Here is a 27,473-nt window from a genome sequence, read left to right as displayed (position 1 = left end):
TTTCATAAAACATTTTATTGATTAAAAAATTGTGTGAAACATGGAAGCTCCCTGCTCACGGGTACATATTTGATGGAGCAAACAGTATATATATATATATATATATATATATACGGTATATATATATATATATATACGGTATATATACGGTATATATATATATATATATATATATATATATATATATATATATAATATATATATACACACACACATACACTGAATATAACAAAAACGTCTCACACTATACAGTAAGTGCTGATAACAAGTGGTTCTATAACAAAAGCTTATTATTATCAAGCTGGGAATGAGCCTCTCGTCTGTCTATATTAAGAGCTACAGAATGACACAGTGCCTCCCTTGGAAATGCCAATACTATTAGTTAATTATAGTGGGTGTGGAAAGTTGCAGTTCAATAACTAAATAGCTGTGCGCTATAGCCTTTGATAAAACATTGCAATCTAGTGGTAGATGGTGCCGTCGGAGGGAAGTGTTTAGCTAAAGCAGTACGGCAGCTCCCATCCAAATCGACCCTTTTTTCTACCCAAAGAGTGGCCAGGGCCCTGGCAAGAGCAGAACTTGCAATTATTGTTGAAATGCAACTCATCCCACCCATCTACATCCAATAAAAGGTCTTGGTTTGGACAGTCCCACCTGAGTATTTTGCCCCAGTGCTGTTAGAAAGACAGCCTATTCCCCACAACATGTAAAAATGTGCAGAAAATGAATGTCCTGGGCACACACTGAGCCCCCGTACTTTATGGTTTAGGTAAAGGATAGATACAACTATACCTGGGCACAATTGTTGAGTGTTAATCAACACATATTTAAATTAAAATGTAACTCTGGAGAAAATGCCACTACACTTACACACTATGCCTGTTAAAATGTCAGTGAGGAACAGCAAAAGTGTATTTGCATATTATTGATACACAATAAGACCATATTACATGTGCCTTTACCTGGTGCCAGGAAGAAGGCTTCCCCCATGCTACAACATTAAATGAAAGCAACATTTACTTTGCGGTTAGTGTTTCTTTAAGACAACCTATTTGTCATATCTCAGGCAGCTGCAATTCAGGAAGCCCAGTGGGATCCAAAGGGAACACATTAAAACCCAATATATAAACTTATATAATGCACTGTAAAGCGCAAGGGGGGAGCGTCACACTCCCCTTGGTGGCATAGTCATATTTAAAAATAAAATTCAGCCCCAGAAAGGCCGAAGCACATCTAAATGATGCAAGGGCTAGTCCTTAGCCCACAGCCATTTTTGTGTATGTTATATTTACTTGTCTGAACATACACTATTTGTGTAGAACATGGGGCGAAAAAAAATCAATTTTTAATATATACAGTATACATTTTAGGCCACTACCTGTTAAAGTGCAACTAACTCCCCAAGATCGGTTTGCACATAGCAGTTACAGATACAGGCCTTCCCATAGGCAGCAGTACTATACCAATTGAAATGCAGGTCTCCTGCACTCCTCATTGCCTTAAAGGAGAACTAACCACCATAAGCCCCGCCCCTAAGCTTCCAGGCATTGCCCCCCCCACTCTCTAAAGTGTGCTTTAGTGACCATCTTCCGGATCTTCCTGTAGTCTTAGGATCTCTTTGTTGTGACGAAGCCTGCAAATTGGCATTGAGACCCGAAGACTACACGAAGATCGGCAAGATGGCGACAGGTAGCTCCGCTGCACTACTCTGCATTTAAGGGTGATAAACACATCGAGGGGAAAGATAGGGGGGCAATGCCTGGAACTTAGGGGAGCTTAAGGTCTTCTTTAAAGCACAGGTCAACCAAGGCTGACTGTGCTTGTGCATTGCTATGGATGTTCAGCAGAAAGAATGTGACTACGGGGAAGAGGGGACTGTAGCATAGAGGTGCTGGTTGTGGCCCTTTTCCATAAAAATAGCAAATGATCTTGGGGTTTTGCATGCCCTTTAATTGTGGAAACAGTGGCAACAACTTAATTGCAACAGATATTCACGTTAATGTGCACGGCTTTATTCTGCTACGGTGCAACGTGTTTGTTAGTCTCTGCTATAAATGATAAAAGCAATAAGAGGCAGTGCAAGATCATTAGGACCATTTAAAGGAGTAGAAAACTTAAAATCACTGGGGGTATTTCCATTAATACCCCCAGTGTGAATCTGTGCATATTCCATTCATACAGTATTAACAAATCGGTATAACTGATCACTACAGCACACACACAAGGATCTACCCTGGGCTGTCCAACTCCAAAAAAAAGGCAATATTAAAATAAATCTCTCTTCTGCTATTTTAAACCATTCACATGTCCTTAGTAGAGGGCAAACCCAATACATTATTTAATATGCAATAACACCTTTGTTCCACATGAGGTCAGTAAAGAGAGCTTTACACAAGTTCTGCCAATTGATCTCATTAGGAAACGTCAATAGCTTTTCTTGCACAGGTCGATGAAAGACAGAAAGGTGAATTTGAAACTACTTTTCTATTCCAAAGTGAGAGAACGATAGCAAGTGGGAAATTCAAGTAGGAAAATAGTAAAAAAAATAAAAAAAAATAAAGAGAAATATTAATTTTTCAATTAAACATTTTCAGCTCATGTTGAACACAGATGGATACTGCCCCATTAAAGCCTTTGAGGCTGAAGATGGACAGCCCTGCCTTAAAGCATAGTGTGCAACATTGTTGGTAGATCCGCTAACGCTGATTTGATTAGTTACTTTCCAGCCTGGATGGATTGACGTCAGGCTCCTGCAGGAAGTAAACAGCGGCCAGGAAACCAACGAACAGGAGAAGTAAGAGAATCTGCAACCACGCTGGGAAGTATCTCTTACAGGGTTTCTCTTCATTTTGCTTCACACGGATTGGCCTGCGAGGCTCTACCCTCTGTGTTGCCCCCAGATGGCGCATCTGGGATATGGGCTGGTACGTGTTTTCTTTATAGAGTGGTCTGCAATAAAGAATAGTCAGTACATGTCAAGGCTAGGCAGGATAACCAAGACTAACTAATTTGAAATATTATTTGCACCACAGAGGTACTGGGCCTCATTTACAGATGGCAAGCTGCCGTGGGTTTTGGGCACTTTGCACCCTACCCCGCTGTCCACGCCTGTGAGCATCTATCACACTACAAAATAGATAATATTGATAATTAATTGGCTTTGCTAAGACACCATGTGTGTTTTAGCAGAGTCAATTCTCAGTATTGTTTATGGCAGGGTATTTTTGGCATTTTGTAGCCACAAAAAGTAGCTGCTCTGGAGTTACTAGTAGCAGCTGCTTGTTGTGGCTACAAAATACCCTGCCACAGATAATACTGAGAATTGCCTCTGCTAAAACACACATGGTGGGGCAGATTTATTAAGGGTCAAGTTCAAAACTCGAATTTTTGATTTTTTTTTTTTATGGTCAAAACTCTCAAATTTGAATTGTGAATTATCCAAACTCAATTTGAGTTTTAATTCGAATTTCGAAATTTATCATACTCTGACCCTTAAAGAACTCTAATTCGACTATTCGCCACCTAAAACCTGCTGAGTTCATGTATAAGTCAATGGAAGAGCCAAGTGACCATTTTTATGCTGTTAGTAGCTTTCCTGACATTCAAATTTTTTTTGGAGAAAAAACTCTAATCGAGTTTAGTCAAATTCTAATCGAATCAGAGTTTTCGGTATTCAATTTTTTTTTTTTTATAAATAACCCCCCATTCGAGTATAATTAAATTTTATAGAGTTTAAAAAACCCACATGAATTCGAACTTTAATAAATGTGCCTCGGTGTCTTGGCAAAGCCAATTATCACTATTGTATATTTTGTAGCTGCCACACGTAGCTCTGCGTGTCTTCACCCTAAACGTGTGGGTTTGGAATGGCAGTTGCATGGTTCAAAAAAGATATCCCTTGTTTTCCCATTATTTTAATTCAATGAAACGGTTGTACAGAATGCATTGGCAATACTCACTCTCGTTCAAGCCGATCAAAGGTGGTCTGTGGAAAGAGTTAAAAGATAATTTCATTGGCAAAGAAAATGAATAAGTTGCTGTACAGAAAAATGGTAAGGGCGTGTATATATACATACTGGCCAATTATGCATTTGGTAAAAAAGAAAAAGCATTATTCAAAGCAAAGCTGAAAATAGTGGAAAAGCAGTGTCCTAACTGCCCAAACTGCACAGTCTTCCTATATGGCTCCAGAGCCAGCTGGGAGGAAAGTGGTGGACTCGGGGTCAGGGGGCTGTGCATAATCCTGAAAACACCTACCTACACCATTTGTTCAATTTCATTTGAGAGACACTTAGCTAGTGAAAGAACACCTATCCTATAAAATAGTTAGCACATTGCTTACTCGTGGTCGTGCTTGGGGATACTGGTAGGTTCTGGTAACTGTTTTCTCTTCGTAATAATTCTCATCCGCTGTTAAAAAGAAAAATATCAGCTACTTAAATTAGTTTTTAATGATTGTTTACAAACACATGGTCATAGCTAATGCTGTAGATCTGTGAAACACCAACTCTGAGTCAGGCCCGATCCCCAACTTCACTAATGCTCTTGTGGCTGAATGGAAGCAAATTCCACCAACAATCTTCCAATATCTACTGGGAACCTTCCCAGAATCGTAGGGGCTGTTATAGCAGCAAAGGGAGTGGTAACTTCACATAGATAACTTTTAGCCTGGGGACTTGAAATTGGGTGGGGAGGTGCCTGGATACTTGTGGCTGTTAAAGCCTTAAATGCTTAACTACACCCTCAAAAAGAACAGGGTCTTTTATAGATTCAACTATAACACGTAGCTGCTACTGTGAAGAATACAGTCAGTTTGTTCAATATAAATATAACTGTGATTTTCCTACCCAAGTCCTCTTCATTCGCTCTGTTTCTGTAGTGTGTTTTGCTCTCGTAGGAACCTGATAACAGAAAATCTTACACTTAAGGATGGATCACGATTACGGTAAAGTAAAGTATGACTAAGCCTAGGCCTTGCACATCTGCCTGTGATTAAGTGTATTCAATATTAGTTTTACACCAAAAAAAAAAAAATTCTTTCACCTATACTAAATGAATTTTAAATTTGTATTGCCATTTAAAGAAATGCCCTGTTCTGTAGTGTTGTCAAATATCCATAGATCCCTCCCTCTCCCCTAATGGATGGGGTCACTGACCCCCTGGCCAGTGATGCTGCATTCAGAGGATCATATCAGATGCTGCAAAGGGCTGTTAATCCAACTTGCATTGCTGTGTGTTCCCCTTCCTTATGCATCATATACATGCCCTTGATGTGTTAACATTAGATGTGATTTGGCCAATCAAATGATGCAAATGACGTGTGTAGTAGTGCATGATCTGGTCTGCACTTTAAGTGATGCTGCAATAATTGCAAGTATATAACTGAAAAATGATGTGACATTACTAGTATCTCTAGTAAAGCTCACCATCCCCTTGAACTGTCTTGAAATAATTTTTGTTTTCCATTAAAGGACAAGTCAATACAAACTCACTGGGAGGGTGGCAAAGTGTTAGGCCTCTGAGGAAGTTGTTCTCTATTGCTACGAAATGCATTAGACCTGAGCTGCTCCCTGCCATATTTTTAACAGTTGGATTAATAAAATATGGATTTTAACACAGTTACGCAATGCTCAAGTGATTTTGTACCCGGGGCCAGTGCACTTTTCAAGGAACAAAGAGCTGGCCCTGGGTTTAAGGTAAGCCTAACACATGGACACCCCCAGTGCATATGTATTGACTTTTAAGTCCAAACCAAACAGAAGTAAAACCTAAACTATCTTATAGACAACTGGCAAATGTATTACAGGTATGGGACCTGTTATCCAGAATGCTCGGGACCTGTTCGGGACCCGGGATCTTCATACCTTAAGTCTACTAGAAAATCATGTAAACATTAAATAAACCCAAATGGGCTGGTTTTGCTTAAAATAAGGATTCATTATTTCTTAGTCTGGATCATGTACATGGTACTGTTTATTATTACAGTGAAAAAGGAAATCATTTTTTAAAAATTTGGATTATTTTATTATAATGGAGTCTATGGGAGAAGGCCTATCCGTAATTTGGAGCTTTCTGGATAACATCCAGATAACGGATCCCATACCTGTACTGAGCTTGCGTCCTGCTTACCTAGAGGATACGGATTCCTAGTCTTGCTGCGTTCATATTCATAAAGTTTCTTCTCATATAAAGTCCGAGTAGTACCTAGAAAGTATTAAATACAAATGAAACCATTACAACGACAGCAGTGGAGTAAGAGAAAAGCAACACTGCACTGGACACATGACATTGGCCAACTAGTGTGGCAGCTTTTCAGATAACGTCTTAGCAAAGTCACTTCTTGTGGTTAGAAATGTTTGTCATTATGTCTGAATATATTTCCTTTGATCCCCTTTAGAAAATATATTTATGTACCAGAAGAAATAAAAAGGCTACAATTTAACATATGGAAATACTGTATAATATCTGTGCCATGAGGGGGATATGGAATAACTTTACGTCACTATTGCATATATGTAGGGGCAGCCTTGCTGTAATATTATATACAATGACGTACCGACAATAGGACCATGTGTGATGTTGCATTTCTGCAGGGTTTCAATAAGTTCATCGTCAGTCATGTGTTTATAATTTTCCATTTTGTGCAGTCCTGCAACGAAAGAAAAACACAAAAGGCTCTTTCCTTGTCCACATTTGGCCCTATTGCCAAAATAAGCAAAACCGCTCTATTTCTTTAAAGTGGTTCACCTTCAAGTATCTTTTATTATGTAAAAGTAAAGTAAAACTGCAATTGGTCTTAATTATTTTTTTTTTTTAATATATATATTTTTTTATTATTTGCCTCTTCCTCTTCTACATCCTTTCCACTATTTCCATGGGGTTCACTGACCCTGGCAGCTATAAAAATTATTGCTCTGGGAGTTGCTACTTTTTATTCCTTATCTTTTTTCAGAGGCCCTCTGCTTTTCATATTCGAGTCTCTGGTTGCTAAGGTAAACGAGGCTCTAGCAACCAGATAGCTGCCGAGATTCCAAACTGGAGAGCTGCTGAGAAAAAAACTTAACTGAAAAATCACAAAAAAAAAAAAAAAATGAAACCCAACAGCTCTAATTGCTCATCTTATCTGCCCTTGTGCGGGGGCTTCCGACAGGTCTCTCTGATCGATCTCTGGCCAAAAATCTGCCAGATATTGATTGCGGTCCTTGTCCCTTTGGCGCCCGTTTTGTTTGTTATAATCCGATCGTTTGGCCCTAGGGCTGAACAACCAGATTAACTCAATATCGCCCTGCCATTGGTGGGCATATCGGAGAAAATATCATGTATGGCCACCTTTAGGAAGAATTGCATGAACACACTTCATTTCTTGAAAATACGGCCTTCTTTGGGCTTGCCAGTACTACCCTCCTGTTTTTAGTTTTATTTAGCCTTAAATGGCACCTGTTGGGCAAAAATATTTCCCCAATCAAAGTGTGGGCTAATTGGGGAGCTCACTGTGCGAGAAGTCATGTCAGTCAGAGAGCATGTGCAAATGCACTTCTGTCACATAATGTGCAAGTCATGGCATTTGCTTGTTATGCGCATGGAATTGTTTTTACATGCCAAGGTGTACCCTTGGTGTGGAGATGTATATAAGGTGCCCAGCAGGCACAGTCACTGTTTATTGGGCGGGTAGGGGGCATTTTGGGCCTGTGTCCTTGTAAAGTCAGGGCCTATGTTTTGAAACCCAGTCCAGGCCTGGTGCTGGGTTCTGTTTCTGCCACAACAGAAGGCAAGAGCCTTGTATCAAGATGCACATTACCGCACACTCTGTGGCAACACTACCAGCAATTTCTGTGACTGCATAACAGTCCCGAAGTCTTGGGGTAACCAGTACATTCCCTCTGCAGTCCATGTTACACATAACTTTAAGCCTCTGCACACCTATTTCTCACTTGGAGGACATATAAATGAATATGAAATAGGTTTGTATTATTTGTTTATATATATATATAGTAAATACTGAATGATATAATGCTCATCAATTAATCAGTCAATTAATATAGTCTAATTACAATCTGTATAACAATTCATGAACTCCAAGGGAGGAGAAGTTAGAAAATGATTAACAAAGTACAACTAAAGCAATATATTAAATATTGAGTATTACGGTAAGTAATAAATAACAGGCATTAAACAGGCATATGAAATATAGAATATTCAATGTTCGGGACAACCATTAATCGGCGTAGAAATCAATAAATTCTTGATATTAAATAGTTCATTACATGAAAAAATTATTAAATACATGGAAAAAATATACAGAAATAATTCATTAGAGGAAATTCATCTGAAAAAATATTATGTACATGAGAATTATGATAACTAGCCAACCATATCAAAATGAGTACATCGGAGATAGTCTTTCCCCTGGAAAACATCAAAAGAAGCATGTCAGTTCCCAGTCACGATTTAAACCTCCATGTGTTTCTATAGTTTTAAGTTGGTATTTCCAGTATACTTCCAAATTCGAAAGTGTTTTATCTTTATCACCCGACGTATATTCAACCTAGGGCTGTCAATGATCTGAAATGTAAAATGTGGAACTTTGGCATGTTGTTCAATTATGTGTTTTGCAATCGCAGACTTGGTATCTCCTCTTTCAGCTGCAGATAGATGTTCAAGAATCTGACACCCGCACAGGGTGTGGTTTTACCCACATATTGGACCCCACATGTGCAGGTGGCCAGATAAATGAACCAACAAGACTCACAGTTAAAGTACTTGGTTCATGGTGTAATTTCTAATTGTATGGTTGCTGACAAATGTAATAGACACATTTAGAACTGTGCATGCTTTACATCTGCTTTGGCCACACTTGTAAGTGCCTTTGTATCTCAGCCAGGCAGGGTCTCTACTCTGTTTTTTGGATTCATATAGGCTTGGGGACAGCCAAGATGCTAAAGATTTGCCGGTACGGTAAACGAAGGATGGATTCTGATCCAAAGAATCTTTTAAGACAGGACCTTGTAGCAGGATACCCCAATGTCTACGAACACTACTCTGTATGTGATAAGTGTCCCTGTTATAGACTGTACTGAACCGTAAAGTGGATCCCTGGTGTTGACAACATCTTCTTAAAAGGGTGGTTCAAGGGGTGTTAAATGGGTGTCAATTGGTCTTCATTATTATTATTTTTTTTATAGTTTTATAGTTATTTGCCTTTTTCTTTTGACTCTTTGCAGCTTTCAAATGGGCGTTGTTGATCCCATCTAAAAAGCAAATGCTCTGTAAGGCTACACATGTATTGTTATCGTTACTTTTTATTACTCATCTTTTTATTCAGGTCCTCTACTATTCATATTCCAGTTTCTTATTCAATTTAGACCCTAGCAACTAGTTGCTGAAATTGCAAACTAGAGAGCTGCTGAATAAAAAGCTAAATAACTGAAAAACCACAAATAGTAAAAAATGAAATCCAATTGCAAATTGTCTTAGAATATCACTCTCTACTTCATAGTAAATGGCTGCATGAGTCTCTGCTAATAAAGCACTGTTATATTCTACTCATCCTCAGCTACCCAAAACATAACAAATTGACGACGAGATGGATCTTCTACCTCTGCAGCAGCCTGCACCTTTTCTTCCAAACCCTGGTGAGCCTACCATACCTTTTACTGCTTGGATCCGTATGTTTGAAAATTACATTATTGCTGCTGACCAAGGGAAGATTTCTGCTGCTAGAAAGCGTGCTTTACTTATTCACTGCCTGGGAGCAGAGGGACAGTGAATATTCTATACATTACCATTACCTGATGATACTTATGAAACTGCTCTTACTGCTATAAAGAACTTTTTTGTGCCAAGAGTAAATGTGGTTGCAGAAAGATATAAATTCCGCCAACGTGGACAACGTAATGGCGAATCCACAGAACAATTTGTAGCAGCTTTGAGAGAGCTAGTTGTTACCTGTGAGTTTGGGAATCTAACAGATGAAATGCTAAGAGACCAAATAGTGGAAAAAACAAACTCACCTCGGATTAGAGAGAGACTGCTCCTAGAGCAGGATTCAACCCTTGCAAAGGCTATTACAGTTTCTATTCAAATTGAAACAGCAGTGGCAGAGGCTAAGGGGGAAAGTGGCGAAAATTTGCCAGCATGACGTCATTTTGGCACTTCGCCGATTTACTAACGGTAGCTAGCGTAAATTCGCTGGCGTAATTTTGCCAAGGAGATAGACTCTGGCGCAACTTCGCCAGGCGAATTTTCAGTCTGGCGAAAGAGAATTACTACGCAAATTCACTACATTTTTGATTTTACTGACCGTTACCTCTATCGCCAGACTTGCCTTTGCCACCTCAGACCAGGCGAAGTACAATAGAGTAGATAGGAGTTCCTCAAAAAAAAGTTGAAAAAAGTCCCAAAAAAAGGCGTTTTTTCCTATTTAAAGGGTGATAGACTTCCCTGGCCTTATGTAGTATAATGTATTCGCTGCAGCATATACGGGCATTGTACTTTAACTGCACGCCATATGCTAATTAGCCAACGCTAGCGTAATTTCAAACTGCTGAGCATAATTTCGCCAGCGTTCTGTACCCTGTGCGCAACTTTAGGATCTTCGTGAATTAGCGTTGTCCAGGCGAATTTACGCCTGGTGAAGTGTTGCGATGTGCGCAAAGCCAGCCAGCGAATTTTCTCAGTCAGGGAACTGCCGGGAATGTACAGATGGTGAATTCAACACTGTGGCCTAATAATGCACAGTCACAGGCAAAATACAGTGCTAAGGAAAGGGATTCAGATTTCAAAACCATACAGCAAATACAAATAGAAAATACTGCTTTCACTGTGGTTCAACACAACACACTGCAAATCATGTTACATGTCCTGCAAAAGAGGTACGGTGCCGCAAATGCACAAAAGTAGGACATTTTGCTAAGATCTGCCGTAGTTCTGCTAAAGAAGTTCATGAAGTCACTACTACAAATGTCCTTTCTGAGAGAGAGGAATATTGTGCATAGGAAATCTTCAGTGTATTACCCACAAGCAAATGGAGAAAATGAGCGATTCAACAGAAGTCTGAAAGAAGCACTACAGACAGCAAATCTTACTGGGAAATATTGGAAAGTATTTACAACAGAGTTCCTACATAACTACAGAGCAAGGTGCCATGCAATAACCCAATCATCTCCTGCTGAATTATTACATGGCAGACAGATGCGCACTAAGTTACATGTTGCATCAAACTTCCACAAAATACTGTGCCTACAAAATAGTCTACTGCTGACATTGTGAAACGTCAACAAGCCAAATGCAAGGCTTATACTGAAAGAAATCGTGGTGCAAGAGAAGTACACTTTCAGCCTGGATCTTTAGTCAGAATTAAGAAACCAGGACTACTGAAACAAGGACAATCTAAATTTACTTCATCACTTGAAGTAAGACGCCAGCTAGGACCATACACATATGAACTGTCGGATGGACGCATATGGAATGCAAGTGGTCTTGCTCCTGTTAGATATGACTTTGGAGAAGCTCCATTTGATGATGGACATTTTCCTACTCCTGATGTCAACTGCAATAGGCCTGAAGAAAGTGACCCTAAAAGGCATACTGAGAGAATCAGAAAACTACCTGCATGGACCCAGGACTATGTGATGTGAATAATGTATATTATTGCTTTAAGATGCATTGTTGCTGTTTATTACATTTGCCCAAATGCTTTCCTACTATAGGCTGAATATGTGGTGTTTATACAAATGGCCTGTAGATGTCACTGTGCTCAGACTAATGTGCATACTTCCTGGCTTAAAAAGTGAAAGTTACTGTTGTGTAATGTCTGCATGAGTCTCTGCTAGTAAAGCACTGTTATACTCCACTCATCCTCGGCAACCCAAAACATAACAAGTTGTCTCAAAGATGAACAACACCTTTAATGGTACCACCTTTTTACATCTATTATTTGCTAAAAGGGAGTTTAAACAACAGCAATACAATGTAGTGAGGCTTATGGAACACTCCACATAAGACTCTGCCCCCTTCAAAGCAGCCCCACTGATCTGTGACAGCTGTCTCCCCTTCAAGACACAGACACAGCGTGCCACAGCACAGGGAAAAGCGTAACGGCCGTGGCCACGCCCACCCCAATCGCGAGCGCCAAAGAGAGAACGCGGCTCGGCAGCGGGCAACCCATGTAGTAATAGGGCGGGGCTATGTGCGCGGGAGCCGTGAATGGCGGAGAAAATCCTACCTCAGGGTACGGGGCTCGGTTAGCGGGGAAGCTCCTGCAATTGCAGACCGGTTGTTGTTTCTCAAAAGCTGGAAGAGGCAGATCCGGAAATGGGTGAGGACTGGACTGGAGAGAAGTATAAACAGGGAGGGGATATCGTGTGGGCGGGGATAGTGACTGCTCCGTGTTTGTTACTGGGTGAGACAGAGAAGGGTGTGTGTCAGTCAGTGGCTCCTGCTATTGGTGTAGACAAACCTGAATACAAACCACCATGGCCGCGATCAGGGGGACGACGACTATTGTCCCGGGATTGGTGGGGTTTGGGTTTTAATGGGAGGGGCTGTGCTACATTTACTTGAATTACCCCCTCCCCCGGCTGCTGGCACTTTCCTTTATGCTGTTACGATCAAGACCTCCGGTGATTGAACAAATGCAAGTAGAACCCGCCCCTGTCTAATCACAGCAGAGAACTCAACTGGGGGGGAAAAAAAGGAATCATGTTTAAAATAAAACAAAAATGCGCCAGTACATTATACACCTCTAAATATAGAGGGAAAGTGCATTACAAAGTTGTTTTGGTCTGATAGATTGAAAATAGAAAAAACCGGGTGCAAGTTATGGCACTGCTTATTGAAGTAGTCTGTCTGTCGATAGACCTTAGCAATGATGTCATCGGGATGATGCAACCCCTGCACAGCATGAGAAGAGGTGGCAGGCCTGACTAGAGCTATCTACATTAGATACATGGGCCACTGCAAAGTCCAACCCGAGTCCTCCCGCCAGGGCCACCATCAGAAATCACAGGACCATGTGCAAGAAAATTGCAACAACTTGGGTCCTACCCCAGCTAGGGTTGCCACCAATGTTATTAATAGGGAAAAAAAAAAGATAAATATATAGGAAGGCCGATATTTTTTTCTAGAAAAGGTGGCAACCCCAGCCGAGCCCCACCCCAGATGCCACACAGTAAAAGGCCACACAGACATGAACATTAGCCTAAGGATTATTAAACCTCTCCTACAAGAAAACATTGAAGGCCAGGGGTTTAAAAAAAAAAAAAGCATTGTTCAGTCAAATTTATGGTAGCCACCTGGCTGGCTTCACTTCCTTTCAGAGAATTCTGCTGCTTATTTATCGATTTAACAGGGGTGTGGCTAATCTGGGAAGTGCAGCACAGCCGGGTCCTCCTTGAGACTTGAAAAGCACAGGGCCCAGGACTACTGTTCCCCTGATGGCGGCCCTGCCAAAGCCACAGTCCCCCCTATGTCCACCATGTACCTAATGTAGGGGCCCCTATGGGTTAATCTGCCCTGTAGCTTTAAGGCCCCACCTTTTTCTTAGAGTGGTCTGCCAGGAGAGGTGAGACACCTTCCTGCTACACTGCACTATAGTGTGTGTTAGGAGTGGCCTCTTCCTCTTTCGCCTCTGGATGCTGGTCCAGCTGGGTTTGCTCAGAGGGACTGAGTACACCAGGCCCAGAAGAAGGCATGTGTCCAAGTCGGGGACCAGGAAACCCCGTGAATGAGGAATAGATATACTAGGGCAGACTTGTCATAGTCTCTCTAGGAGAGAAAGGCAGATAGGATAGAGAGAAAGAGCAGCTGAAGCTTGAACAAGGATTTGCAGAAAGGGAGTAGCTTCCCAGAGGCTATGTGTGTTGCCTCCAGTCAGGGACCTCAGTGAAGAGGGACTGTAGGGTAGAAGCAGCTTTCCTTACAACTTCCAGGAGGGAATGTGTGTGGATTCTGCAAATGCCTAATGGAGGCTCTTCCTCATGAAATGCCTGTGTCTGCTCTAGGTGAGCCTGCCTGCAGATCTGTGTGAACTCTCTATATGCTGTTGCCTCAACCCCTGCATGAGTAGAAACCTGATGTCACTTGCCTGGTGCCTAGTTCAATAAACCTTGTTCCTGTTTTATTAAGAACCTCCTGGCGCCCAAGTCTTTTGTTATTGCACAGTAGCCTGTGGGAGTTGTAGTTACACTACACCACACCTTTAATCTTCCATATAGCGAAGGCCCTAGCCTGAAGTGTTAGAGTCACGTGTAACCCATGCTTTAGTGCACTAGCTGGTGAATTAACCCCATATGGCCCAAATAGGTGTTACACTTATTTTTAACTTGTTGCAGCCATGATTGGGTCAGGTGAATATGCAGCACCCAGGTTTTTCTGCACTGAGCGGGTCTGGGTAGGTGGGGCCCATAGGGGACAGGACCCACCAGGGTTTTTTCATGGTGTCATGCCACCCAGTCCGACCCTGGAGTTGTCTTGGCAAACTTCAAGAGATTTTTTACATTCAAGTTTTTTTTGGTTGGTAGACCCAGTGAAGTATACAGTAAGTGGATTGAGATTGCTCATGTGTTTTTTTTTTTGTTTGTTTTTTACACTTTCTTAAGCAATGAAGTAAATTCTGTTTTTTCAGTAAAAAAAATCCATGTTCAGTGAGTTCTCACATTTATGTGAATTAAAAGATTTTGAAAAATGACAAATTTCAATTTTGATTGATAGGCCTCCCTGCAATTTCTCTGGCATCAGAAAAAAAATGTCAGTACTGCTCTAATCTGCTTTTGCAGCCAACCAGCCATAGTTTAACAGCAGCCATCTGTCACTTTAAAAAATGAACACAAGCATTATCGGACCTCAATCTGATTCTTTAAACCGTACCTTGAGGTCCATTTGAACCTTTACAAACAGTTCCCAGAATGCCTAAAGGGTCCCACCTTTAAGTTATCTTTTAGTAGGTTATAGGCCAAGTCTAAGCAATTTTTCAATTGGTCTTCATTATTTCCCTTCTTCTTTTGAGTCTTTCCAGCATTCAAATGGGGGTCATTGACACCGTCTATAAAACAAATACTTTGTAAGGCTACAAATGTATTGTTATTGCTACTTTTTATTACTCATCTTTCTGTCCAGGCTTCTCCTATTCATATTCCAGTTTCTTATTCAAATCAGTGCATGGTCGCTAGGGTAATATGGCAACTTAATATCAAAGCAAGCAGACTGAATGAGGAAAACTTTAATAGACCATGGATCCAGGGCCTGGAAATCCAAAAGTATTTGTGGTGGAATAGGTGTGTGTGTGAATGGGGCATGGCCTACATTGCCCTACATTTTAATATGTTGAAGAAATATGATGTAAGCCAGTTTGGGTGCATCACAGTAGCTGACACTTTAGAGTACATTCTATAACCCACAGAGCTATTTCATATCATCCACACAACATGCTTTAATCACAGCTGATTCTTTTTGACACAAGAAGCATTAAGATCTGATCAGGAACTGAAGCCTGTCTTTGTTGTGTGAGTGCAGGGCTGTGATTGGCTATCCTGTTGAAAAATCCAAGGAACTATATACCACGCCACTTCGTTGCAGTGTAAGTTCATTTGCTAGGTGTTTTGTGTTTATCATGACTAGGTGTTGCCACAGTATATATTTTGCTGGAGGCCATTCTACCTGTTGTGAGATCCCTTCCCAAAGTTATTCAAGGCCTCCTCTGAACCCTGAGGTCAAGACTGTCAAGCAGCGATAACTGGGTCAGCCTGAAACTTGCGGGACCAGTTATCCCCAGAGGTGGGCTGTGTGGGTGCAGGTCAAATTCACCACCATCCAGCGACTCCCCAACTTTTCTCCGTTCCAAGCTCCACTAGTGACATGTGAGAGCTTGTTTATATACTTGTGTAACGCCCCCCGATGACATCAGAGAAGGGGCAAGTGCCCTGGCCACACCCTAATTATGCCAGTCTCAATCTGCCCAGTCACTTACCAATTAATGTCAATTCTGCCCACTATAATAATGAACATCAGACCAGTTATCTTTCTTTCTTTCTTGTAACAAGTTACTCAACTGGATCAAGGTTGGTACATGACCACTAGGGGGCGCCGTTGTAACAAAATTAATTCATCTGATATTTATATATCAATAACTTATTGCAATTGCTTTATAACTGTTGCTGTTAAAGTGGCCAAAGATACGCAGATAATAAATAAAGTTTCATATTATATTCAGTGCGTTTATGGCAGGAGACAACCGATATTGGCAGAAGACAAGCTTATCAGTCGGCTTGTCCGTCGTGCAGGTTGGTGGTCAAACATTGGCCTGCTTAATTGGCAGCTACAGAAAGAATTCTATTGTTTCTTCAATACAGCTCTACACGTGTGTATTGAAAACAAATGATTTTTGTTGCATGAATGTTAGTAATTGTAACATCTATAGTCACCTTTATTGTTTTATTGATATACTCTGAGGAAGTGCCTTTGGGCACGAAACGCATCAGTAGTAAGGACATTATGCACTGTTAATTTTTGAGAAATAAAGAAGCTTTTATTCAATCTTCACAAGTCGCATATTTTGTATATATGCTGTCACCTTTATTGTACCTGCTATTTTAAAGGGGTTGTTCACCTTAAAGTTAAGGTTTAGTATTTTATATACTGACCAATTCTGAGCAATTTTTCTTTTGGTCTTCATTTTTTCTTTTTTATAGATTTTGAATTATTTGCCTTCTTCTTCTGACTCTTTCCAGCTTTCAAATGTGGGTCACCGACCCCATCTAAAAAGTAAAAGGTGTGTGGGGGCCCCTGAGGAAACAACCTCTATTTTGACAGGTCAGCCCGCAGTCCCCGGGGGTTTCTTAGAGAAATCTCCAGAGTTTCTGTTTGATCACCTGCACTGACACCAGAAAAAGATGCAAGGTTTCTGAAACTTAATTAAAATAACAGGCTTTTTGGCAGAGAGCCAGTATAATCAGTCTGCACTTAGATTTATTTGTTACCATTTAAGACAAACAAAGATACAATTGTAGCTATGTAAGATTAGCAAGTCTATTGGGAGAACTGAGATCACAGTTTAAAGGGCAATTCACTTTCATTAGCAAAACTGTAACACATAAAACATGGCCCTAAAACTCCCAGAAATGTGTTAAAGCTTTTAAATTCATGACTGCCGAAAAAATTTGCTCATCGCTAATGAGAATTGCATTGACTCCCTACTATGATCTGATTGTTGGCCTGGGGCCAAACCATTGGATAATCTAATATGGCCCTCTACATGGGTCAGCTAATCGGGCAATGTGACCTTGAACAACAGGCAGATATTTAGTTGGTTATAAAGAGTATATTTGTCAATTTAAAGATAGATCAAGACTTTAGGGCTCATTTATGTTCATAAGTGCAGTGGGCAAAGTGCAATTTCAAATGCAATTACTGTGGTTTTTCCTACAGTGCTTTGTTTTCCCCATAATTCCATAAATAAGTCTTTTCGTCAAAAGGGGGTGTTGCGTCTGATGCAATTGCGGTTGATGTATTAAAATTAACACAAGTGCACTTTCGCAATGCTGTGCATCAGATGTAATTGCACAGAAAGTTTTCCAAGTCTGGTTGGAGTCAATTCTGGTGTCATTTCAGTAGGTGCAGGTGCACCTGATTCTGAACAGTAGGCAGAAGGGGCTGAGAAGCGCCATGCACAACTGTACAGAAGTGCAAGGAATGCATTTTAATGCAAGTATATATAATAAAATAGGGGGTTTTAGTGACAACTAACTGCAGGGAAATTTGAGGGACTGCAGCTGCATAATCCCCTTTGGAGATTTAGTCATTTTTTAAATACTCCTATTAATAAACCTTGGATGAAAATGATTATGGATGCCAGTATCGGACTGGCCCACTTGCATACCAGGAGAAACCCTACTGTTCCCTGGCTCTGGTCTGTTGGGCGGTAGGTGTGTGCATGATGGCTGGAGGTTTCTGGTGGTGGGGTGGGTAGCATTGTGGGATGGTTGAGGGCTCCAGTTCAAGTTCTATCACCTATCCTCCCCACAAAGCTTTCTAGGTTCGTTTAATTCAGGTATTAAGCTGGCTATACATGGACTGATAAAAGCTGTTAGCTTGGCCCTTGCATGAGGATCTTGGAAGGTCCTGCATGATCGATATCTGGGCAAATATATGGGCTGATAAAAGCTGTCAACTTGGCCTTTGCAGGAGGAACTCAGGAGGTCCTGCAGGATCGATATCTGGGCAAATATAGAAATTGATCAGGCAGGTTTTAAAAATTCAATTGGTCGAGGTCAGCATCAGTACGTTGATAAAGTCCTCTCGCAATGGGTCTCCTTGGGCCCCATTTTAATCTAGCTCTCTGACAATCCGCCTAGTGATCTGATCATCCCGATTTGACTCACTGTACTATTGGACAAACTGGGTAAAGATTATTTCATTTTGCGACTTTATTATGGCCGGCTTTATATTCGTACATCTCTGGGGATTTAGATTTCTGATTTATGTTCTTATCATGCCATCAGGGCAACTCCTGCCATAAAGGTTAGAACCTTGCCTCAGGCAGCAGCGAGAGGCCAGTTACAAGGGTGACAAAAAGCCAACTCTTGTTTAGAAGCTGAATTTCTGGGTTTTAACCGAGAAATTCTGCTCCGCTAGTGCAGTGAAGGCTATTGTGCTCATTGCACTTGTTTTTATAAACAAGCTGTTGTGTAACAATGGCAAAAATTGAAAAGAGGCTATATGGCACAGGAGAAATAGTGGATAACAGGTAACACCGTTATGTTTTACAGAGCTTATCTGCTATCTGCTGTGTAACCTGAGCCTTTGAATGGCTGCCCCCATTGCTACACAGCAGCTTATTTATATAAACAATAGTAGTGTTTCTGAAGCAAACACAGCAGTTTACCAGTGAAGGGCAACACTTCATTATATCTTTATTACTTTAAAACACTTAATTTTTTGATGTTACTGTTCCTTTAAGCGCAGAGCAGAAGATGGGGCGGCAGCAGCCCCAGGATCACCCCTGTCTATAATGTCCTCTAATATACTTGTGAAGAGTAATCATGTCCCCTTACAAACGTCTTTTCTCCAGAGAAAACAGCCCCAACCGTAACAGTCTGCTGGGCAATCTACTTTAAATCCCTCTTCGCCTTTAGCAGTTTAATTGCAATTCTCTGTATTCTCCCCAGCTCATGTATATCCTTCATAAATAAAGTAGAGAGGTTTAGTCCTGTACAGGTATTATCCAGAGTACTTGGGACCAGGGTTTTCCAGATAAGGGGTCCTTCCCTAATTGGGATCTCCATGCATTAAGTTTAATAAAAAAATTAGGAATGCACCGATTCGGTTCGGGATTCGACCAGGATTCGGCATTTTTCAGCAGAATCCTTTCCTTGGTGAAAGATTTGGCCGAATACCGAACCAAATCCTAATTTGCATATGTAAATTAGGGGCAGGTAGTGAAAGCATGTGACTTTTTGTCACAAAAGAAGAATTTCGGTTCAATATTTGCCCGAATCTTTTCAGAGGATTCGGTGCATCCCTAAAAAAAATTTATTTAAACATTAATTAAAATGTCTCCAATAAGAATTAATAACATCTTAGTTGGGATCAAGTACAAGCTACTGTTTTATTATTACAGAGAAAAAGGAAATACTTTTTAAAAATTTGATTTATTTGATTAAAATTAAGTCTATGGGAGACAGCCTTCCTGTAATAATGATCTTTTTGGATAACTGGTTTCCGGATAACAGATCCCATATCTGTACTCTCCTGTAATTAATTGCCTGATATAAGCAGGTGGTGAGTACAGGGCCACTGCATATTGCACTGTTTGGAACTCCCTATATTGAACATCTGAATGATCGTTGATTAGGGGAGTGCCCATATACTGCCCCAACATGGCTACAGAACTGCTGGATGCAGGCAGCATTATATTCATGGTATAATAATAACAGTAGAAGCTCCACTCTGAAATGCAAAGACCGGCATTAATTGACCTAAGGGCAGGGCCAGGTGCGTGTTTTGTTTTTATTAAATTATTTATCTGTTTGTTAATTAGAAGTCCAGATTTTCAGCAGCTATCTTGTCGCTAGGGTTACAGATTACTCTAGCAACCAGTCAGTGGTTTAAATCAGAGACTGGAAGATGAATATGAGGTGAGCGATAAAAAGGTAACAAAATCCTTAAAATTGTAAACTCAAAAAGCAAAGAGAAATCACAGTTGCACAAATCAGAAATGCGTGAGATTATACAATGAAATCTATATTTGTATTTAATTATACTGGGCTGACATCTTCCCTTTAAGGCTTTATATCTAATGCCACACACAGTGCCTACGGGTGATTCCAGAGAGGACACATTATGTAACAGTAGAACTTCTAACCCCTTTAATTTGTAGGTGTAAGTTTCCCTCCGTGGCCTAATTATAACACAGTAAGTGAGCAGTCACTGGGTGTAGCTGGCAGTTGCAGCTAAAAGTTTTTGTGTCCAGCAGTTGATGTACATACAGCTCTAGGCAAGTCCTCCCTGAAATTATCCAGCAAAAGTGTAAATAGGCTGGAGAAAAGGCACAGAATGTTGGATAATAAATAGAACGATATGTTAAGGGGATAATTAAATAAGCCAGTTGCACTGCATAGGAACACTGATATACTGTATTAGCTGTACTTTATTTACAGTTGTATATGTAATGCAAATCCTCCACTCTATTTACCTTAGTTTTCAAATGCGGCAATGCAATGTATTGGATATGATATCCAGAAACCCATTATCCGGAAAGTTCTGAATTACAGAAAGGCTGTCTCCCATAGACTCCATTTTTACCAAATAATCTAGTCACCCAGGTCCAGAGCATTCTCGATAACAGGTTCCATACCTGTGCTTTGTACTTGATTCCAACAAAGATATAATCAATCCTTATTGGAGGCAAACCCACTCTATTTGGTTTATTTAATGTTTGCGTTATTTTATAGTAGACTTAAGGTATGAAGATCCAGATTCTGGAAAGATCCATTATACAGAAAACCCTAGGTCTTGGGCATTGTGGATAACAGGTCCCATTCCTGTATCTGACCAATTAGCAGCTAACGTATAGCTTGAACTATAGTCCCAGTGCCATAGATTGTACGTGTCCTCTGGGTTTCTTTTTGATCTGTGTTGCACTGCTTCCTGGCACAACAACATTAAGGGTCAGTCCACATGAGCAGATTCGGTAGATTAGTCGCCCCAGCGACAAATCGCCTCTCCTGTTGTGGGGCGACAATCTCCCCGAACTGCCTTCCCCCACCCTCCGCCGGCTAAAATGAAAATCGCCTGCGGCAATCCACACGCGGCGCTTCATTTTCCGAAGTCGCCTGGAGTTTCCTCCTGCTCGTGTGGACTGACCCTAAAAGTTACCAGTACACAAATAGTTAAAAAGGGCCTTTTAATTGGCACTATTCATCTAATGGACCCATGGGTGTCCATCAGTTGCTGAAGAGTACAGGGAGTATCCATGGTTTTGATATGAATAATAGTTCTAAGAATCTTTTCAGTTGGTCTTCATTTTATAGTTTTTATTTGCCTTCCTCTGACTCTCCAGTTTTCAAATAGGGGTCACTGACCTCATCTATAAAAATAAAAGCGCTGTAATGCCACAAATGTATTGCTACTTTTTATTACTCATCTTTCAATCCAGGCCCTCTCCTATTCATATTCCAGTCTTGTGTTCAAATCAGTGTATGGTTGCTAGGGTAAATTGGACCCTAGCAACCAGATTGCTGAAATTGTAAACTGGAGACTTGCTGAATAAAAAGCTAAATAACTCAAAAACTACAAAGAAAAAAAGAAAACCAATTGCAAATTGTCTCAGAATATCACTTTCTACATTATAGTAAATATTGACTTTTTATGAAATAGGTTCATTGATTAAATATCCCGTAAAATGTGGATGCATTTATGTATACAGTATAGCAACACTGTTATAATATATAAAAAAAATCCTACATGACTAGTCTAAGGGCCATAAAATGCCTAAGGACCAACATCACCCAGGAATGGGACCCTGCATACTATTCAATTTGATATATATATATTCAATATTTCAATTTGAAGCCCTGGTTTCTCCATATGGATCAACATCTTCCATCAACAACCCACCAATTGCTTTTAGGACCACAGCTAGAAGTTAGTAGGCTATCTCTGATTTAGATGGGAAAATAGGAATAGAAATATCAAAATACTGATAGAGTTGCAGTTCAGTTACCATTCTGCATTCACACAATTGCATTTTGTTATGGGCTGATGCCATTCTGTACCCACCCAATGTGAAGTGCTGCAATATAATTTCACATGTACAGGCAGGATGCCATTATACACTCATCAGTGCCAAGCAGCTTGGGCACCACTCAAATAGTATCTCTAACTTCAGCTTTATGAGCTGCTTATTGTCTCATCTGAACGCTGGCACTACACCTTTATTGCTATATATTCACATATTAGCTTATGTTTATGGTACTGTAAAGATATGATCGCTTTGAAACCTGATGCTAGTCTTTTTTTCTTCTTTGTTTTTATATCACTTTAAAGAGACTGTATATTCAGTTTTTATTTCCCCTATTGGTCTGGAAAGGACAGGTGTTATGAAAGGCATTGACAGAGAAATGTCACATCAGACTTTATTTTTTATTGTTTTTTTAATCACTTTTTTTTATAGTTTTTTTTAATTATTTGCCTATTTTTTCTGATTCTTTCCAGCTTTCAAATGGGGGTCACTGACCCCATATAAAAAGCAAATGCTCTGTAAGGCTACAAATTTATTGTTATTGCTACTTTTTAATCACTCATCTTTCCATTCAGGCCTCTCCTATTCATATTCCAGTCTCTCATTCAAATCAATGCATGGTTGCTAGGGTAATTTGGATGGTAGCAACCAGATTGCAGAAATTGTAAATCAGAGAGCTGCTGAATAAAAAGCTAAATAACAAAAAATAATAAAAAAATGGAAATGGAAAACAAATAGCAAATTATCACTTTCTATGCCATGTTCAACGTTAACTCAAAGATGAACAACCCCTTTAATATCCAGTATGTTTTTGTGGGAGGAAACTGTAGCCAACAGAGTAAATCTGAACTTAATGGGAACAAAACAAACCCAGGATATCAGAATTGTAAGGCAACAATGCTAACAGTATATAATGACTGTGGCCATGTACAGACTGTCATTTATAGGGAAAAAACTGAGAGGATACAACCTGTTAGATAAAGTAGGTGCCTAAATAATATTGATCTAAAGGGATCAGAGGGCAAGCTCCAGCTCATCACTTCCACGTAGTGAGAAAGGACCACATCACAAGATTGTCTGTCGGAACTTGCATCCCACCAAGGACCAATACATGTCCAAATAACCATGCAGTATGGTTATGTTAGAAGAATGGACACTTTAACTGGTGCACACAGTGTCAATCCCCAGACGCAAAGTGCAGTGGTGTAACTAAAGTTTGTGTGGCCCCCAGTGAGGAACTTTATGTGCCCCCTCCTTTTAATGTATATTAGTCAATGACAATGACGATATAAACAATACATTTTTTCTTTTTAGAAAAGAATAACATGTATGGTATACATGGAAAAGTAAATTAGATAAAGGAAAAATAAATTAAACAAGGGCTGTAGAATTTGATCATTCATATCAATCCAGTTCTGAAGAAACATGAAAATGAACATGATCATTATAGAATTGGCCTATTGCCTGTTGGGACATGCTAATAGTAGGCCTACTATCTAGTTAACTAGGACCCAACTTATCCTATCCATGTGCAGTTCTAGTTGACATAATTAAAGGGGATCACTGCCAGAGGGAAAAGGGAGGGGACAGACGGGAAAAGAGAATAATAGAACAGCTAAAATAAAGAAAAGGTACGAGAACACAAAAGAAAAACATAGACAAGCATAAAATAGGGAAGCTGGAGAAAAAATGGAAAGGACAATAGCATGTGGCAAGGGAAGACGGAATCAGCAAAATAGAAGAGTGAAAGCATAAGATTAAAGTGGTGGAAGCATGCTGAAAAAGCAGGAAAGGCAATAAATGGGGCAAAGTATTCATGAAATCAGAACAGGTGAGTAGGAGGTAAAAAGGGGGAGACATGGATATGAGGGAAAAAGAAATTAGATAATATGAATTGAGAGAACTGAATAAAAGAACAGAGGGCTAGAATAGGTGGGCATGAGATAAAAATAGAAAATAATGAAGACACAGAGAGCAAGTAGAAACAGAAAGCAGGATAGATAACATTTAGAATGTTAGAATACCCCCACCCCCCAGAATTCATAGAAGGATGGCACAGAGGCAGATTCAAAATATGTATGTATGTATGTAATCTGTATAAGCTATGATTCTGCCATCGGCGGGGAATTAAATACAGGAAAAAGCTAAGGCCAATTATATAGTATATGCACTACCCTCATAATCAATTGCTAGTCATTTATGGCGCTTGTGTTACAAGAGCCATACCTTATGCAAGCCATAGTAATGTTGGCACAAACACGTCACAGAGATTTTATGAATACTTTAGTGAAGTAATGTTTATGAAATGTTAGGAGGTGCCACATAGCTTGCACAGCTCAGATGATTCAGTGCCAAATATGCATTGAGCGAAACTCACATACTTCTAGGTCATCATTGCTTACGAGGCTGGGATCCCTTTTCCTGGCTGTGTGTGCTCACAGGATCAGGGTGAAAAACATGGGCGATGGCTACTTGACAAGGGCATTCTATTATACCAGCATTTTATTGTGATTACATCAGCAGGCCTGGTTAAGTGCAGTAAAAGGGGTTGTTCACCTTTAACTTAAACTTTTACTATGAGAGATATTCCGAGACAATTTGCAATTGGTTTTCATTTTTTATTATTTGTGGTTTTTGAGTTATTTAGCTTTTTATTCAGCAGCTCTCCAGTTTGCAATTTCAGCAATCTGATTGCTAGGATCTTAATTACCCTAGCAACTATGCACTGATTTGAATGAGAGACTGGAATATGAATTAAAAAAAAGGCAGGTGTGTTTTAAAACTGGTGATAATCTAGAACAAATAGGACATTCCCTTCTTGTCCCTGTGTGAAACAATCATTGAGGTTGTAGGCATAACTGGAATGCTTAAAATATTACTGGGGAGTGGCTTTGCAGGCAAAGAGGTATTGTCAGTTGAAAATGGATAGTAATTGTTCTCCATCAACATAATTGCAGCAGGATTAACTTCCTCTTAAGTTATTTTATATCCTGTCACAGAAAAAAAACATAGACAAACTGTAAAATAAAACTACAGCAGCATGAGCATCCCCTTGTACAGCACAGATAAGCAGGAAATATAGCGAATTTGTTGCTTTAATATATTTTTTTTATACCACACTAAATTGTTACGCCTGAGGAAATGAATGGGCACTGAGTTTAAATGAACACAATGCAAGTAAATAGTAGGCTTAATTGTTATCTGGTAGTTTCTTCAGAGTTCTGAGAATAACCCCCTTTGGCTTTCCATGCCCTGAGAAGAGCATGCTCTGGTCTTTAGAGCCCTGACAAGGACCAGCTTATTTCTGCCTGAGGTTCCCTACTGAGTTTACATACACAGTTTTTTCTCTGGGATTTTACAGCACCTTGTTTTCACTCCCTGAGTGACCAGGAAACCCTTTCCCCTGATTTTAGAGCCTCTTTAAAGGAGCAATAATTCATAATAAATATATTTGTTTATATTAAAGGTCCCTTTTTAAATATAGACCTAACCATCAAATGTGCACCAATTTCACCATGAACCTCCTGTCCACTTCCTTTGCCTGCAAGCCGAATGCTTGCATAATAAGCCCTGTATGTATCCCTCTGCTTTCCCTCAGCATCCCTCTGCTCACCCCAGTATCGTGGTACCTACCACCTGCTCTCCCCCAGCCGCCCTGTACCTATCCCTCTGCTCTCCCCCAGCAGCCCTGTACCTATCCCTCTGCTCTCCCCCAGCAGCCCTGTACCTATCCCTCTGCTCTCCCCCAGCAGCACTGTACCTATCCCTCTGCTCTCCCCCAGCAGCCCTGTACCTATCCCTCTGCTCTCCCCCAGCAGCCCTGTACCTATCCCTCTGCTCTCCCCCAGCAGCACTGTACCTATCCCTCTGCTCTCCCCCAGCAGCACTGTACCTATCCCTCTGCTCTCCCCAGCAGCACTGTACCTATCCCTCTGCTCTCCCCCAGCAGCACTGTACCTATCCCTCTGCTCTCCCCCAGCAGCCCTGTACCTATCCCTCTGCTCTCCCCCAGCAGCACTGTACCTATACCTCTGCTCTCCCCCAACAGCCCTGTACCTATCCCTCTGCTCTCCCCCAGCAGCCCTGTACCTACCCCTCTGCACTACCCCAACAGCCCTGTACTTATCCCTCTGCTCTCACTCGGCAGCCCTGTACCTATTCCTCTGCTCTCTGCCCAACAGCCCTGTACTTATCCCTCTGCTCTCACTCGGCAGCCCTGTACCTATTCCTCTGCTCTCTGCCCAGCAGCCCTGTACCTATCCCTCTGCTCTTTTTATAAGCATATGACTAAGATTTAAAATGTTTAATGGGCAGATTATTTTATGTTGGATTTTGTGGTTGGAGGATATGTGTTGATGTGTAGCCTTTATACGTCGCAGTGACAGGTCTCTCCTTTTTGTAATTACATAGGGAGGAAGCAGGTGACCTTGGACCAAGAACAACTGGTGGAGAATGTGTGGCACTTGGTGGTTGCTGATTACTCCTACTGGACCTTGTGCTAGAACATCTCCTTGCAGGGTGCCCAGAAGATGCTGAACTCAGAACCGCTCTCCAAAATGCTCCCAGTGAATGAGTTTCTGCCAATCATGTCTGACACACATCCCAAGTAGGTATCCTCTGCATGTTTGATCCAGTTAGTATAATGTATCAATGCCTCAGAACATTTTTACAGAACCAACTGTGTGTGTGTTTCTATATGATACTCACTTGCTTTCCCCCTTCTTCATTCTACACCCTCAGTAAGGAAAACAAGCACCATTTTGTGAACAGAAACCTACGTATGTTTTCTGTCAATCACCTTCTTGTCTACCTAACTCATTACACTGGGGAACCCAGCTGGCAAAGTGACACCGAAACCTCCATCCTTTGGGACAATGATAATGTAAGAACAGACTGGAGTGGGTCGCAGAAGACCCTGAAGGACACAAGGGGAGATCCTTCCCATGTGCTACATGCTGCATCAGATGATGAGCTGTGACCTGTCAGCAATAACTGATCATGATAACGTGTGACTTCCTATTGCAGTACAAGATGGGTGTGCAGGAGGGGAGCAATTATATCAGGAATTGGCAGGGAAGTAATGTGTTGGTGCTACAAAAAAGTGTACTGTATTTTCTATTAGGGATGCACCGAATCCACTATTTTGGATTCGGCCAAACCCCCGAATCCTTCACAAAAGATTCGGCCGAATACCGAACTGAATCCAACCCCTAATTTGCATATGCAAATTAGGGATGGA

At 40.7% G+C, this 27,473-nt stretch overlaps 1 protein-coding gene and 1 long non-coding RNA gene across 3 annotated transcripts; one reads left to right on the top strand and one right to left on the bottom strand.

The window, feature by feature from the left end:
- emd.S (emerin S homeolog) lies at nucleotides 1–12,362 on the bottom strand. Of its 2 annotated transcripts, NM_001095611.1 has the most exon segments (8): nucleotides 1–137; nucleotides 205–2,949; nucleotides 3,960–3,985; nucleotides 4,343–4,410; nucleotides 4,848–4,901; nucleotides 6,130–6,204; nucleotides 6,557–6,649; nucleotides 12,224–12,302. In NM_001095611.1, coding segments are annotated over 6 exon segments (543 nt in total). In that variant the 5' UTR covers nucleotides 6,639–6,649; nucleotides 12,224–12,302; the 3' UTR covers nucleotides 1–137; nucleotides 205–2,711.
- LOC108700003 lies at nucleotides 12,187–27,473 on the top strand. The gene is made up of 3 exons (XR_001932916.2): nucleotides 12,187–12,316; nucleotides 26,645–26,840; nucleotides 26,975–27,473. It is a non-coding gene; the product is annotated as an uncharacterized LOC108700003 (long non-coding RNA).

Source organism: Xenopus laevis, chromosome 8S (assembly GCF_017654675.1).
Source record: "Xenopus laevis strain J_2021 chromosome 8S, Xenopus_laevis_v10.1, whole genome shotgun sequence".
Taxonomy (NCBI): Eukaryota; Metazoa; Chordata; class Amphibia; order Anura; family Pipidae; genus Xenopus; species Xenopus laevis.
The sequence above is the reverse complement of the archived record's forward strand: the minus strand, read 5'-3'. Positions and strand labels throughout refer to the sequence as shown.

Bases quoted from the DNA above. Each gene is read 5' to 3' on its own strand.
- emd.S (XM_041574313.1), bottom strand. From the start codon at position 6,638: ATGGAAAATTATAAACACATGACTGACGATGAACTTATTGAAACCCTG. The intron at 6,205-6,556 runs GTACGTCATTGT...AATACTTTCTAG, and splicing joins CACACATGGTCCTATTGTCG to GTACTACTCGGACTTTATAT. The intron at 4,411-4,847 runs GTAGGAAAATCA...TCTTTTTAACAG, and splicing joins AGCGAATGAAGAGGACTTGG to CGGATGAGAATTATTACGAA.